This window comes from Trichomycterus rosablanca, chromosome 4 (assembly GCF_030014385.1).
Source record: "Trichomycterus rosablanca isolate fTriRos1 chromosome 4, fTriRos1.hap1, whole genome shotgun sequence".
NCBI classification, from domain to species: domain Eukaryota; kingdom Metazoa; phylum Chordata; class Actinopteri; order Siluriformes; family Trichomycteridae; genus Trichomycterus; species Trichomycterus rosablanca.
Window position 1 is genome coordinate 20,395,223 of NC_085991.1, and position 14,915 is coordinate 20,410,137.

Below are 14,915 nucleotides of genomic sequence, written 5' to 3' on the forward strand. Positions count from 1 at the left end.
GGATATCTAACAAGCCTGTGGCCGAATGTCCACATACTTTTGGCTATGTAGTGTATGTTTACTGACCTGATTATTTGTTTAGAAACATCCAGAGTAACTTATAACAAACTCTTTGTATGCCATGCAGAGCAGTAAAGAGAAAATGTACACAAGCACTGATATTGCTAAAAGCTATTTTGATGGTAATATTATTTTGTTGCTAATATTGAGTAGTTTCCACTTCTTGTCATACCAGGTGCACATCTTGACTATTTAAGATAATCCCCTGTCAATTTTGTTTTTCTTCCACTCTCTGCTGCATCATTTTCTTTTTCTTTTCCTTTTGGTGGTAGTATTCTTCCTTCAGATCCTCCCTACTTCTGCGGCTCCACCCATTAGCAGTAATGTGAAACAGATCTACATTGTTCCCTGAATATGCATCCCTGTGAGTGGCTCTAAAGACTGCCTCTCTAGCCAGAGCTACAGCCTCATCCACACTCATCCTCCACCTCAAGCCATCATCCAGCACTGAGTAGGCATATGGAGAGCCTGAGCCTACTGATATTAAGTTTCCTCTTAACAACAAGCCATCACTGCACACGTAGTACACTTTGGGGCCAAATGGGTTACTAGCTGCAACTTCTGATCCATCCAAATTTTGATCTGAGTTTCTGCTGTATTCTCCACAGCTTTTATCACTTTGTTGTGTCTTAATGAAAGGCCTTGCTTTTAAAGTGTTTAATTCACTAATTGGTACAAGTCTTGCACTGCCATTGCCTGGTTCACCTGCCAGATTAACAACATCTTTTTTTGTCCCACAGTTTTGCTTGATTTCAGCCTCTGTCACTGATTTTTTTACATCCCAGCCACAGAGAGTGAGTGCCACACACACCTCGGTGCCCTTAAAAGGGTGCAGCATGAGAGAGAGCAGCTTGGCGGCCCCACTGACAGAGATCCTTCGGCTGTGCCGGAGCTCATAAAGGCGTATCTCCCTGGCTAGGATTCGCTCCCACAGCATGCAGTCTGCCCCACTACCAGAGGTGGTAGTCACCAGGTGCGAATGAATGGGCATAACCTTCTGGGCAGATGGGCAAGCAATTAGACCGGCACAACTTGCCCGAGTATCAGCTGCTGCAATAACTCCACCCTGGAACACAAACCCTAGAGTGGTGGTACCATGTGACAACCTGACAGGACATGAGGTGTAGGAGAATGTCTGAGAAAAAAAAGATCTGCTGCTATGTTGTACAAGCTTTTGCTGATGTGGTAGAAAAAAGTGCACAAGATTTCCATCACCTTTCTCAAATAGTGTCCATAAAGTTTTCTTCCTTTCTTCTAGATTTGTGATATGATCAGTAAAGATGGATAATAAAGCCTGGTGTTTCCATCTAGGGAACAGAGTGGTGTTGAGTAATCCACAGACATCAAACAGGGCCATACTCTTTCAATGAAATTAACTCTTATCAGTTGGTAGATCAGTAGTCAACACCAAAAAACTAAGAACAACTATTCTATGTACATGGACTTTTATATGAAGATGAAAAGAACACACCCTTCTACTTAGACACCCATTCTAAGATGCAGGCACACACTTGTGCATCCACACACACACACACACACACACACACTCTGACACACAATACACAAAGCGACTCAGAAGCGACTCTTCAACTCAAGTAACTAAAAACTGCTGATATTAATTTTTTATTGTACTATCTCTGCACTTATTCACTTTCACTACAATATTATTTGTTGATGTAAATGCTGTGACTGACCGTCACAAACTGCATTTGTCACACTTGGCTGTTGAGCATTCTCATAAATCTTAATAATGTAACACACCGTAACTGTAGTAGGTTTTTGCTATTTAGAAAAAGACAACAAAAGATGCTGTGCCAATACAAATATTGGAGAAAGTGGTTTACTGGCACAGTTTGTTATACAGTACATCATAGGCATATCATACAACCCTAAATCAGATAATTTGGGACATTATGCAACTATGAAAATGGTATTTTTACATCCAAACTCTACACAGAAATGTTTACTATGGTCTCTTCTTTAATTTTGGGTGAATAGCTGTCCTTTAGCAAGGGGGAGACTAGAAGTTCTGCAAAAACATGATGTACATGATTTTTCAGCATGAAATGTACAGTGGTATACAAAATTCACCTCTGTGAGTTCATTAGTTACGTTATAGAGGACAGGTCTACTTACCTATTCTCATTTTGAAATGTTTGCAAGATGCTTGCTGCAGTGTAGTGGTTTAGATTAGGCTGGACCCTCTGCCCGGCATCCCAAAAACTAAACCCATAGTTGACCACATGGTCAACCAAAGTGGCCCAGATCTCATCTACGATAGTTGCTTCCTCACTGTCGCTGTCTCTGTCCAGTACTGGCTTCCATTGGTACAGTGGGGCCAAAAAGTATTTAGTCAGCCACTGATTGTGCAAGTTCTCCTACTTAGAAAGATGAGAGAGGTCTGTAATTTTCATCATAGGTACACTTTAACTATGAGAGAAAAAATGAGAAAAAAAATCCAGGAAATCACATTGTAGGATTTTTAAAGAATTTATTTGTAAATTATGGTGGAAAATAAGTATTTGGTCAATAACAAAAGTTCAACTCAATACTTTGTAACATAACCTTTGTTGGCAATGACAGAGGTCAAACGTTTCCTGTAAGTCTTCACCAGGTTTGCACACACTGTAGCTGGTATTTTGGCCCATTCCTCCATGCAGATCTCCTCTAGAGTAGTGATGTTTTGAGGCTGTCGCTGGGCAACACGGACTTTCAACTCCCTCCACAAATTTTCTATGGGGTTGAGGTCTGGAGACTGGCTAGGCCACTCCAGGACCTTGAAATGCTTTTTACGGAGCCACCCCTTTGTTGCCCGAGCGGTGTTTTTGGGATCATTATCATGCTGGAAGACCCAGCCACGTTCCATCTTCAATGCTCTCACTTATGGAAGGTGGTTTTGGCTTAAAATCTCACGATACATGGCCCCGTTCATTCTTCCCTTAACAAGGATCAGTCGTCCTGTCCCCTTTGCAGAAAAACAGCCCCAAAGCATGATGTTTCCACCCCCATGCTTCACAGTAGGTATGGTGTTCTTGGGATGCAACTCAGCATTCTTCTTCCTCCAAACACGACGAGTTGAGTTTTTACCAAAAAGTTCCATTTTGGTTTCATCTGACCACATGATATTCTCCCAATCCTCTTCTGGATCATCCATATGCTCTCTGGCAAACTTCAGACGGGCCTGGACATGTACTGGCTTAAGCAGGGGGACACGCCTGGCACTGCAGGATTTGAGTCCCTCTTGGCGTAGTGTGTTACTGATGGTAGCCTTTGTTACTTTGGTCCCAGCTCTCTGCAGGTCATTCATCAGGTCCCTCCGTGTAGTTCTGGGATTTTTGCTCACCGTTCTCATGATCATTTTGACCCCACAGGATGAGATCTTGCGTGGGGCCCCAGATCGAGGGAGATTATCAATGGTCTTGTATGTCTTCCATTTTCTTACAATTGATCCCACAGTTGATTTATTCACACCAACCTGCTTGCCTATTTTCTTCCTCGTGTCCTTCAACAGCTCTTTGGTCTTGGCCATGGTTGAGTTTGGAGTCTGACTGTTTGAGGCTGTGGACAGGTGTCTTTTATACAGATAACAAGGTCAAACAGGTGCAATTAATACAGGTAACGAGTGGAGGACATAAGAGCTTCTTAAAGAAGAAGTTACAGGTCTGTGAGAGCCAGAAATCTTGCTTGTTTGTGGGTGACCAAATACTTATTTTCCACCATAATTTACAAATAAATTCTTTAAAAATCCTACAATGTGATTTCCTGGATTTTTTTTTCTCATTTTGTCATCATCATGTCTCATAGTTGAAGTGTACCTGTGATGAAAATTACAGACCTCTCTCATCTTTCTAAGTAGGAGAACTTGCACAATCAGTGGCTGACTAAATACTTTTTGGCCCCACTGTATGCCAATTATTTATTTTTTTTAATTTAATTTTTTTAGTTGATTAAAAAAAAAAAAAAAAAATGAACATACACTACGTATATTGCCAAAAGTATTCACTCGTCTGCCTTCACACGCATATGAACTTCAGTGACATCCCATTCTTAATCCATAGGGTTTAATATGATGTCTGCCCACCCTTTGCAGCTATAACATCTTCAACTCTTCTGGGTAGGCTTTCCACAAGGTTTAGGAGTGTGTTTATGGGACTTTTTGCCCATTCCTCCAGAAGCGCATTTGTGAGGTCAGACACTGATGTTGGACGAGAAGGCCTGTCTCCTCTCTAATTCCAGTTGTAGCAGTTGTAGCCTAGAGGTTAAGGTACTGGACTAGTAATCGAAAGGTCGCTGGTTCAAGCCCCATCACTGCCAGGTTGTCACTGTTGGGCCCTTGATTGCTTAGACCAGCCTTTCTCAACCGGGGTACCCTGCGGTGCCGTCTGGCTTCGTCAGGGGTGCTGTCAAAAATATTCTGACGTTACTGATATTATGAAATAAATTTAAAATACAAAAAAGTCAACTTATCATGAAAATGTAGACCATTAGCCGCCTCAAACATCAAAATTTGTCTCACACGCCCCTTTCCCCATGCTACAACGTCAACGCGGGTTGCGTGCGTTGCCTATAGTGATGAGTCGTTCGCGAATGATCCGATTCTATTTAACGGCTCTTTAAAATGAACAAAAGGAACCGAGTCGCGCCTCTGGGAGCTGCTATATATATATATATATATATATATATATATATATATATATATATATATATATATATATATATGTTAATTGTCGAAATTCAAATCACTTTTAGTATCGCGGAGAGAGCAAGCGACTCACACACCGACACACTCAAACTCTCAAACGCAAAAGAAGCTTTATTGGCATGACAAATAAGGACATTCGTATTGCCAAAGCAAGTTACAGAGAAATATTACAAATAACAATAAGAAAGAACAAAAATATACAGAACAGTTACATGTGCAAAAAATATAAAATAGAATAAAATATTAATAGAAACAGTGCAAAATAATAACAATAAAATTATAATATTTACATTAATGAGGTAGTAATAACAATCAGTTTGTGTGTGTGTGTGAGAGAGAGAGAGAGAGAGCTCATTACCTCATTAATGTAAATATTATAATTTTAATTGTTTTTATTTTGCACTGTTTTTATTAATATTTTATTCTATTTTTGCACAAGTAACTGTTTTGTATATATTTGTTCTTTTTTATTGTTATTTTTATTATTTCTCTGTAACTGAGCTTTGGCAATACGAATGTCAACTCCACACCAAAGTCCCCCCTCCACCAAACTTTACACTTGGCACAATGCAGTCAGACAAGTACCGTTCTCCTGGCAACGGCCAAACCCAGACTCGTCCATCGGATTGCCAGATGGAGAAGTGTGATTCATCACTCCAGAGAACACGTCTCCACTGCTCTAGAGTCCAGTGACGGTGTGCTTTACACCACTGCATCCGACGCTTTGCATTGCGCTTGGTGATGGCCATGGAAACCCATTCCATGAAGCTCTCTACGCACTGTTCTTGAGCTAATCTGAAGGCCACATGAAGTTTGGAGGTCTGTAGCGATTGACTCTGCAGAAAGTTGGCGACCTCGGCGCACTATGTGCCTCAGCATCCGCTGACCCCGCTCTGTAATTTTACGTGGCCTACCACTTCGTGGCTGAGTTGCTGTCGTTCCCAATCACTTCCACTTTGTTATAATACCACTGACAGTTGACTGTGGAATATTTAGTAGCAAGGAAATTGCATGACTGGACATTTGGTTTTATACACCTGTGGCCATGGAAGTGATTGGAACACCTGAATTTAATGATTTCATGATATCAGCTTCTGAGCCAAATTCAGATCCTTATCTAATCAGTGCTTGGAGTTTATCACAATTTCTGTGTTTTTGTTTGTCCACACGCTTTTTGAGGAATGACCACAGGTTCTCAATGGGATTGAGATCTGGGCCCTGGCCATGGACCAAAAAAATTTTTCACCAAGCCACTTGGTTATCACTTTTCTTTGACATGGTGCTCCATCACGATGGAAAAAGCATTGTTCATCACCAAAACCTGGATCCTAAATTGTTGGAAGAAGTTGCTCTAAAAGCCTTCTCCACAGCAATTGCAATCTCTCCTTGAAGTTCTTGATGATCCAATAAATTGTTGATTTAGGTCTTACAAGGTACTTCGGTCAGTCTTACAGGCAGCAATGTCCTTGCCATTGAAGTCCTTTAGATGCAAAGCAATGATGACTGCATGTGTTTCCTTGGAGGTAACCCCCCCCCTCTCTTTATAACAATCTAGAGTTATTAACCATAAAAACTGAAGCAGCAAACTTTGTAAAAACCAAAATTTGTCTCAAAACTTTTGGCCATGACTGTAAAAGCAGTATCCATGAAAGGTTGAATTTTTGAGGAGCAAAAATGGTTAGGGGATCTCCAGTTTATCAACAAATGTGTGATAAAATGATTAAAATGTTTGGAAACAATGTTCCTCAAAGAAAGATTGGAAAGGAATTGCATATTTCTTCCTTTACAGTACATAATATCATTAAACGATTTAAGGAATCTAAAGGAATTTTAGTGTGGAAAGAGCAAGGGTTCAAACCTAAGCTGAACACCCATGATATCTGATCCTTCCAATGGCAGTGCATCAAGAACCGTCATTCATCAACAGCTGATATAACCACATTGTTACGTGGGGGGAGAAAACAGGACCCAGGATGCAGAGAAGTGTAACAGAAATATTTTATTCATAAAAGTAAACAAATAATAACCAGGGATATAACATTTAACAAAAGAAAACTTAGCTGAGTCGCGAATCCCCATCGCCGCTTGCGAGGCCGTCGCGACTAGCACTGCAGGGATGGAGCTTCTCCATGGAGGAAACGAGAGAAAACCCCGAACTCGCCTCAGCCCAGCTCGGGGATCAGATGACTCTGTCACCAGCCGCGTTTCACAACACAGCTGTGATAGAGCCGATCTATAGGAAACGAGAGAAAAGTCCGAACTCGCCTCAGCGCAGTCCGGGAAAACCGGTGGCTCTGTCTCCAGCCGCACCTAGCTGTCACCGGGCAGAAGCACACCTATAGGAAACAAGAGAAAACCCGAACTCGCCTCAGCGTAGTCCGAGGAAACCGGTGGCTCTGTCACCAGCCGTACCTTGCTGTCACCGGGCAGAAGCACACCTATAGGAAACAAGAGAAAAACCCAAACTCGCCTCAGCGTAGTCCGGGGAAACCGGTGGCTCTGACACCAGCCGCACCTTGCTGTCACCGGGCAGACGCGCACCTATAAGGAACAAGAGAAAAACCCGAGCTCGCCTCGGCGTAGTCCGGGGAAACCGGTGGCTCTGGCTCCAGCCGCACCATGCTGTCACCGGGCAGAAGCACACCTATTAAAAACAAGGAACACCCGGAACGCACCGCAGCATAGATCAGACGGCTTTGTCGTCAGCCGCAGCTGGAAAGAAGCCAATCTGTTTAGCGCAAGGAATGCGCCGAACTCGCCGTCGCGATGTTCGGGGAATCAGGTGGCTATGTCACCGATCGCGCCTCAGCACGATCGGGAAGGAGCACACCTGTTTGGCGCAAAGAACCCACCGAACTCGCCGTCGTGAAGTTCGGGGAATCGGGTGGCTATGTCATCAGCCGCAGCTGGAAAGAAGCCAACCCGATTAGCGCCAGGAACACGCCGAACTCGCCGCCGCGACGTTCGGGAACACACCGAACTCGCCGTCGCGACGTTCGGGGAATCGGGAGGCTATGTCATCAGCCGCAGCTGGAAAGAAGCCAACCCGATTAGTGCAAGGAATACGCCGAACTCGCCGTCGCGACGTTTGGGAACACACCGAACTCGCCGTCACGACGTTCGGGGAATCAGGTGGCTATGTCACCGATCGCGCCTCAGCACGATCGGGAAGAAGCACACCTGTTCAGCACAAGGGACACCCCGAAATCGCCATCGCGCAGTTCGGGGAGCCCGATGGCTAGGTCACCAGCCACACCTTACTGTGGCTGAAAACAAAAAGTCGACTTAAACTAAAAGAAACCAAACCAAACCAAACAGGGCTAAAGGCATGACAACGTGTGGCTGCATGGTGCCTGCTCAAATAAGCAGGCACAGCTGCAGGTTGTCAGCCCTAACCAGAAGGCCTCCAATTCAAGGCCTTTGTTCCAGAGGATCTGTAATTCCTGCGACGCCGGGAACCAAGGTAGGTTAACCCCAACGCCACAGGAAACCTTACACACATGGGCAGAAAATTACTTTAGCAAACCTTTGTCAAGCACTACAATACAGAGTTACATTCACTAAGAATTCTGAAATAAAAACAACAACCCCTTAATGTTGCACACCTGACGTGTTTGCAAGAAGAGTTGGACAAAATAACACCTGAAACACTTAATCGCTTGATATTATCAGTGCCATTATGTTTTATTAACGTTATTTGGTTTTTATCATCTGTCCTTTGAAATGGAACTTTTTTCCTTAAACTGCATAAACTGCAATAGTCACCTAAAAATCACATTACACCACATTTACAGCATCCCGCATGGAATAACAGGAATTAGTTTTTTTGTCTTTGAAACACACAAAACCATGTTACATTTAATACATTTGACAAATGTTTTCCCTTTGCATCCTGCTCTCCTGCATGGTGATGCATTTTGGCAAATGCAGTGCCCTATTTTTTTTTTTTTTAGTTTGGTATTGGACTATGGTTCAGACCCCCTCGTCTTCCCGCTCTACAGTTTGGCCCTGTATATATGGTGACTGTAATTATATTGTGCTATGGTTGAATCTATTGTCATCCTGGAAGATACCACTCCCGCCAGGATAGAAATGTCCTGTTATTTTGATTGGGTGGAATGACTTTATTTTTGCAATGGCCCAAAACAATTGGATTTGTTGAATCTATTGTCATCCTGGAAGATACCACTCCCGCCAGGATAGAAATGTCCTGTTATTTTGATTGGGTGGAATGACTTTATTTTTGCAATGGCCCAAAATAATCGGATGAACCAGGAAAAAATAACTAGCTCTATCAGCACAGTCATGAAAAGGAAAATTATTATGCTTGTTCGACTTAACCCGGCGCTGCGCAGACCGAACGCCGCCTGGCTCGGTACGGTGCATGCCGGTTAGTTTTTTTTTGTCCGACTTGCGTCGGCGCCACCGGCGCGTCACGATGACAGACTGGTTATAATCTCGCGAGAGCGGGGCGGCTGCAGGCGGCGGAACCGGTCACTGCAGTTGCTCTCCACGGGCTGCGCTGCCTGTGAGACGGCTTGATGACGACAGAGCTTAATCCTCATTGGCTAGAAGCTCCGCTGAATCCTCTGGCGGTTGTTTCGTTTCATTCTAAAATGTGAATCTCAGTTTATTTGTCTTAAAGACCTGATATGTGCGAAATACTATCATGCTTTCTAGTAGCATGACAGTTTATTTTCGTACAAATTGCAACATATTTTATAATTATCATTCCATATCATGAAAAGACTCAAGTAAGCTACCTGATATTTCTTTAATGTAACATGTCTTTTTATCTTGATGTTTTTCTAGAACTTCTGATGGTTCTTGTCTTCTAATTTTATTAATATAAAGCAATCTGAATTGCTTTAATATTTTATATCTTAACTGTTTTAATACCACTATCACTATTACACTTTGATTTATTTTTCATTCTTCTCTGTAAACTTTGTAAACATTTTAAAATATGCTACATAAATAAAGCTGTGTGGATGAGCATGGTGTCATGTTTCTTTACAAGAACCAAGGCCAGAAGATAAGCTGTTCTGGAAGAACAAAACAAATGTGTTGTTCAGAAGATGATTGTGTTAAGAGATTCATCTTCAATAAACCACAGCCACTATTCATCATCAATGCCTAAATAACTGATTTGTCAGTGCTTGAAGAAGCACAAACACACACAATTGTACAAATGTACATATTAACCACATTATTCATTAGTGATTCATACTGGGCACATCGGTGAGCGTACTGAAGTATACCGTTTTAGTATAACAATGCAACTATAAAATACAGTGGCATGCGAGCATGTGGGCACCCCGGTCACAATTACTGTTACTGTGAACAGTTAAGCAAGTTGAAGATAAAATTATCTCCAAAAGGCATAAAGTTAATGATGACACAAAAACATTTTTATTTTATTTTCATCTTTTACATTTTCAAAATAGCAAAAATATGAAAAGGGCCCAAAGCAAAAGTTTGGGTACCCTGCATGGTTAGTACCTAGTAGCACCCCCTTTGGCAAGTATCACAGCAGAGTCTTTCAATTCTTGTTTGAGGGATTTTCATCCATTCTTCCTTGCAAAAGTCTTCCAGTTCTGTGATATTCCTGGGCCATCTTGCATGCACTGCTCTTTTGAGATCCATCTACAGATTTTTAATGATGTTTGGATCAGGGGACTGTGAGGGCCATGGTAAAACTGGGTTATTAAGAAACTGCCATTTCTTAATTACATTTCAAAATGCTTTTTTCCAGTTGTGAACAAGCCATAACCCTAACAGGCTAATTAAGGTCTGAGACCTTGATTAAAGTTATCTGAGTGCTCAAACCTCCTAGGACCCATACTTTTGCAACATACTCCTTTCCTTTTTTCCACTCTAAAATAGTAAAATAAATAAATAAATAAATAAAACACTGATATTGCTTAAAATGTTGAAAAGTGTGTTTCATCTTTAACTTTATGCCTTTTGGAGATCATTTCATCTTCAACTTGCTTAACTGTTTACAGTAACAGTAATTTCGACCAGGGGTGCCCAAACTTTCCAATATTTCCCCGTTGCATGTTGTGTTTAGTCATAAAAGGTTAGTTTTTTCTCCCAGCAATTATCAAACTAATTTCATCACTAATGCGGATAATTTATAAATATATTCACTTTTTTTAAAACTGCAGTCTATACACACCACGGCTGCACAATGGCATTCACTGCTAATTGAAATGTGTTCATTTTGTGTAGGCTAAAGACCACTCACTAAATCTAAAAAGCAATTAATACTTAATGGAAAGATGTGTTTTGAGAGGCAATTTGGCATATTGGCACCAATACAAATTCATTGGAATAACGATCTACACCTTTGGAACAGGTGTGCACTATTTATCCATTAATCCTTTTGGTATATAAGGCCATTATTTCATGTTACATGTGCTATAATGTCACAACATGGACAACGTCCTCATCAATTTAAAGGACAGCCAAGGGAATATCACCCTATGTGTACCAAAAACTGTTGCAGAAAGGCTGAAGCATGGTGAGTAAACAAAAAATGCATGATACAACTGTAATGGTTTTAGGAATACTTTATTTACTTTGATATACTTTTGCAGATAAAGAGTATTTAGGTAACACAATGACTCAAATAAGAACTGCAGGGAATACAAAAAGCTATGAACCAGGTACACTCTTTATTTATACTAAACAATCACATCAGGTTTTGAATGCTTTTTCTTTGTAGTATTTTTATAAAGTGGTCTTGTTGACTGTCTCTGCAGCCTCTACTGTTGATTCATCCTTCACCCAGAGCTCCACTCCTGCAACCAGGCCCCCACCACCCCTTACACCCACAGTTGTGGTCAAATCCCCAGCAACCTTCACCCAGAGCTCCACTCCTGCAACCAGGCCCCCACCACCCATTACACCCACAATTGTGGTCAAATCCCCAGCAACCTTCACCCAGTCCTCCACTCCTGCAATCAGGCCCCCTCACTCCCTTACACCTATAGTTGTGGTCAAATCCCCACTTACCATCACCCAGAGCTCCACTCCTGCAACCAGGCCCCCTCCCTCCCTTACACCCACAGCTGTGTTTAAATCCCCAGCTACCTTCACCCAGTCCTCCACTCCTGCAACCAGGCCCCCTCCCTCCCTTACACCCACAGTTGTGTTTAAATCCCCAGCTACCTTCACCCAGTCCTCCACTCCTGCAACCAGGCCCTTACACCCACAGTTGTGGTCAAATCCCCAGCTACCTTCACCCAGTCGTCCACTCCAATAAGAGACACCTACCAGCCATCACCTCCAGCCAGACTAGGGTCAGAGCAGCTGTTATCCCCATCCAACCTGTTGGCAAGCCAAGAGTCACAACAGGGTACAGTATTTGATTAAAATAATTATATAAAAAAAAAAAAGAAGGAGTTTTCATGACAATACGTGACAATTATGTTTCATAGAACTGACACACAGGACCACACTTCTACTGCTGGACCTTACAAGAACTTATCAACAGCTGTATTTCTGCAATAAAATGGCCTTTTACTAAAAACTACACCAAGAATTTCAACTAAAAGGTTACAATTTGTCAGCTGAAAAAATACGAAAAAAGCTGGGAAACATGCTTACCACATACAAGAGGGCCAAAGACCGACGCCGGGCAACTGGTGAGGCAAAAGTCACCTGGGAATATTACACAGTAAGTATATGATTAATTTTACAAGAAGTCTTAGACACTTATTTTACTACCAACATTTCACTTATGAGCATTCCTTGAGTTGTGTCCAAACCTTATGTCCTGATGTATATTTAAATATAATGTAAGTAATAATAAGTATAAAATAATAATATAAGTATAATATTAGTGGATAAAAATGAATCAAAGCAAGACACAGCAAAACCTTAAAACATTTACCAACTAATAAACTCTTTTTCTTTAACAGCAAATGGAAGACCTGTTTGGGACATCAGGGGTAGGTAGTGCACCACCAGGCACTCTACTCAACAAGTTTATTCCCAGACAAGACCTCGTCCAACCTGCCCTTATCCACTGAAAGGGAGCAACCTTGCCCCTCTCATGCACAACCTAACAGTCCTGTCAGTGAGGAGCAGCCTGGTCCTTCGGCTAGCACAGAGAACCGGGCAACAAGCAGGAGAAGGTCAACCAGTCAACCTTCTTTTTATGAGACCTTTGAGGCCCATGCAGAAAGAAGGACTGTTGCACTGGAGTCCCTGGTGTGGCCAGACCTGGAAAGGTGGAGGAGGTTGAAAGAGAGGAGGAGAAGAGGCTTTGAGAAAACATTTTTTACGTGCCTTGGACAAATTGTTGAACAATTAAAAGATATTTCAAGACAACAAGAAACTATTGTCAAGCTACTGGAAAGCAATGCTCCAACACAATAAATTATTTTGCAGACTAACTGTGCATTTTTCTTGCAACCTCATAACATAAAATAATGCATTGCATTTAAATATTCACCACAAATCTTTGTCCCCACAACAGGGCAGTGGTTGGCTGGTCACAATCCAAATTAATGTGACTGCACCTCTGGGGACCACTGGTACTCCGAGATCCCCTGCTGAATTAGCCTGGGTGCTAGTCACCCAGTTTCCATGAGCTGCCACGTGGAGGCACAGCAGGAGTCTTGATGATGGAGAGGCACTTAAAAATTGAATGACCTAAATGTCTATTAGTCTAGCCATAATAGAAGTGTGTAACATCTATGCTACATTTTATGGTGGATAAAAAGTGCTTCACATCACCCTGTGGTATAATTCCCACCAGCTCACAAAAATAAAAAGAAAAGTGGGGTAAATGAAAAAGAAAAATATGGTGATGAATATTTAGATATGTGAACAAATCATGTCTCTATAATGAACTGCATCTTGGTTGTGAGGTTGAAGTGGATGCTGTTCATCATCCTCTTCATCCTGCACATCATCACCTTGGTCTCCTGGCTCCAAGCAAACATTGTGTAGAATGCAACAAGCTGACACTGCTGAGCTGATGGATTGGACATTCCTCATGTGCAGGCATTGGAGTCTCCTAAACGTTGCCTTTAGAATGCCAAAGGCATGCTCAATGACCACGCGTGGGCAGTGTTTAGTTTTCTATTAAAGCTCTTCTGCCTAGCTGTCAAGTGCCCATTGTCTCTGTAAGGCCTCATCAGTTGGGGCAATAAATAAAATAATTATGTAGACAGTTTGGACTTTGACACAATATAATTGCAGTCTATTTACCATATACACAACCATAATGATTAAGGTCTGATTGAGTGCACTTTATAATTTCCATCTAATTATTTCTAAAACACTTTTACATACATTGTTTATCATATTCACTGATTCTACCTTGAACAAATCGTATATTTAGAATTATGTATTCACACGTTTTCATGTGAAATGTTTCAATAGACAGTCTTGAAAAATAGGCTACTTAGTTTAGGTCTATTCATGTAAATTGTTGTAGACAAATATTTAAATCTATTCATTTACATAAATATGTGTTTGATAACATGTTTGTTAGAACTTTTCTTTTCCACCAATCTACAAGATAAATGAATGATGAGTAAAACTATATGTATTTACAGAAAATTAGTTTGACACTTTGTGGTCATTTATAGTCACCACTGTGGATTTGGAAAACAAACGCTGGGCTTAATCTGCTCAGTGATCAAGAATGTTTAGTTTAGCCTATAGATGATTAAATAAACGCTGTTTCACCTTCGTTGTTCATCATATTCGATTTCACGCAAAAGCAAAGGGATTTCTATTGCATCCAGTTCATCAGCCGCGAAGAACGCAAACGCCGCGAGATCCGCCATAGCTCACGTTTGTTGCAGGTGGCGACTGTCCAACTTGACGGCTTTCTTTTAACCTCCTCCCCCAACTGCAACCGGCAGCTCTCGCTGACCACCAAGGCGAGGCGCAGTTCATCTAGAACAAGCCTAGTGTGAAATCTGAAGCAGCGGGAAAAGAAGTAGAAGAAGAAAAAAAATCTCGCGGGATTTTGGTAAAAAGAAACTGAAGCGACAGTTGCCACCATTTTGGATCTGTTGATCATAGGCTATTCGTGTATATCCTAACATACATTGAGCCAACATGGCCACTGTTTCTCTATAGTGCCGTGTGTTTGTTATAGCTATCCCGCCCATTCAATCTTTATACA

The 14,915-nt window shown here is 41.7% G+C and overlaps 1 protein-coding gene across 1 annotated transcript; it reads right to left on the reverse strand.

The window, feature by feature from the left end:
• Positions 1-268: 268 nt before the first annotated feature.
• On the reverse strand, positions 269-7,383 carry LOC134311871 (proteasome subunit beta type-11-like). The gene is made up of 2 exons (XM_062993518.1): positions 7,304-7,383; positions 269-1,166 (listed from the first exon to the last, which is right to left on the reverse strand). Exons 1-2 carry the CDS (start codon positions 7,381-7,383, stop codon positions 269-271), a joined length of 978 nt encoding a protein of 325 aa, XP_062849588.1.
• Between the last annotated feature and the right edge of the window lie 7,532 nt (positions 7,384-14,915).

Coding starts and splice junctions, on each gene's coding strand:
- LOC134311871 (XM_062993518.1), bottom strand. CDS start 7,383: ATGGTGCGGCTGGAGCCAGAGCCACCGGTTTCCCCGGACTACGCCGAG. Junction 1,167..7,303: donor TTTTCTCTTGTTCCTTATAG/GTGCGCGTCTGC, acceptor ATGTCCTGTCAG/GTTGTCACATGGTACCACCA.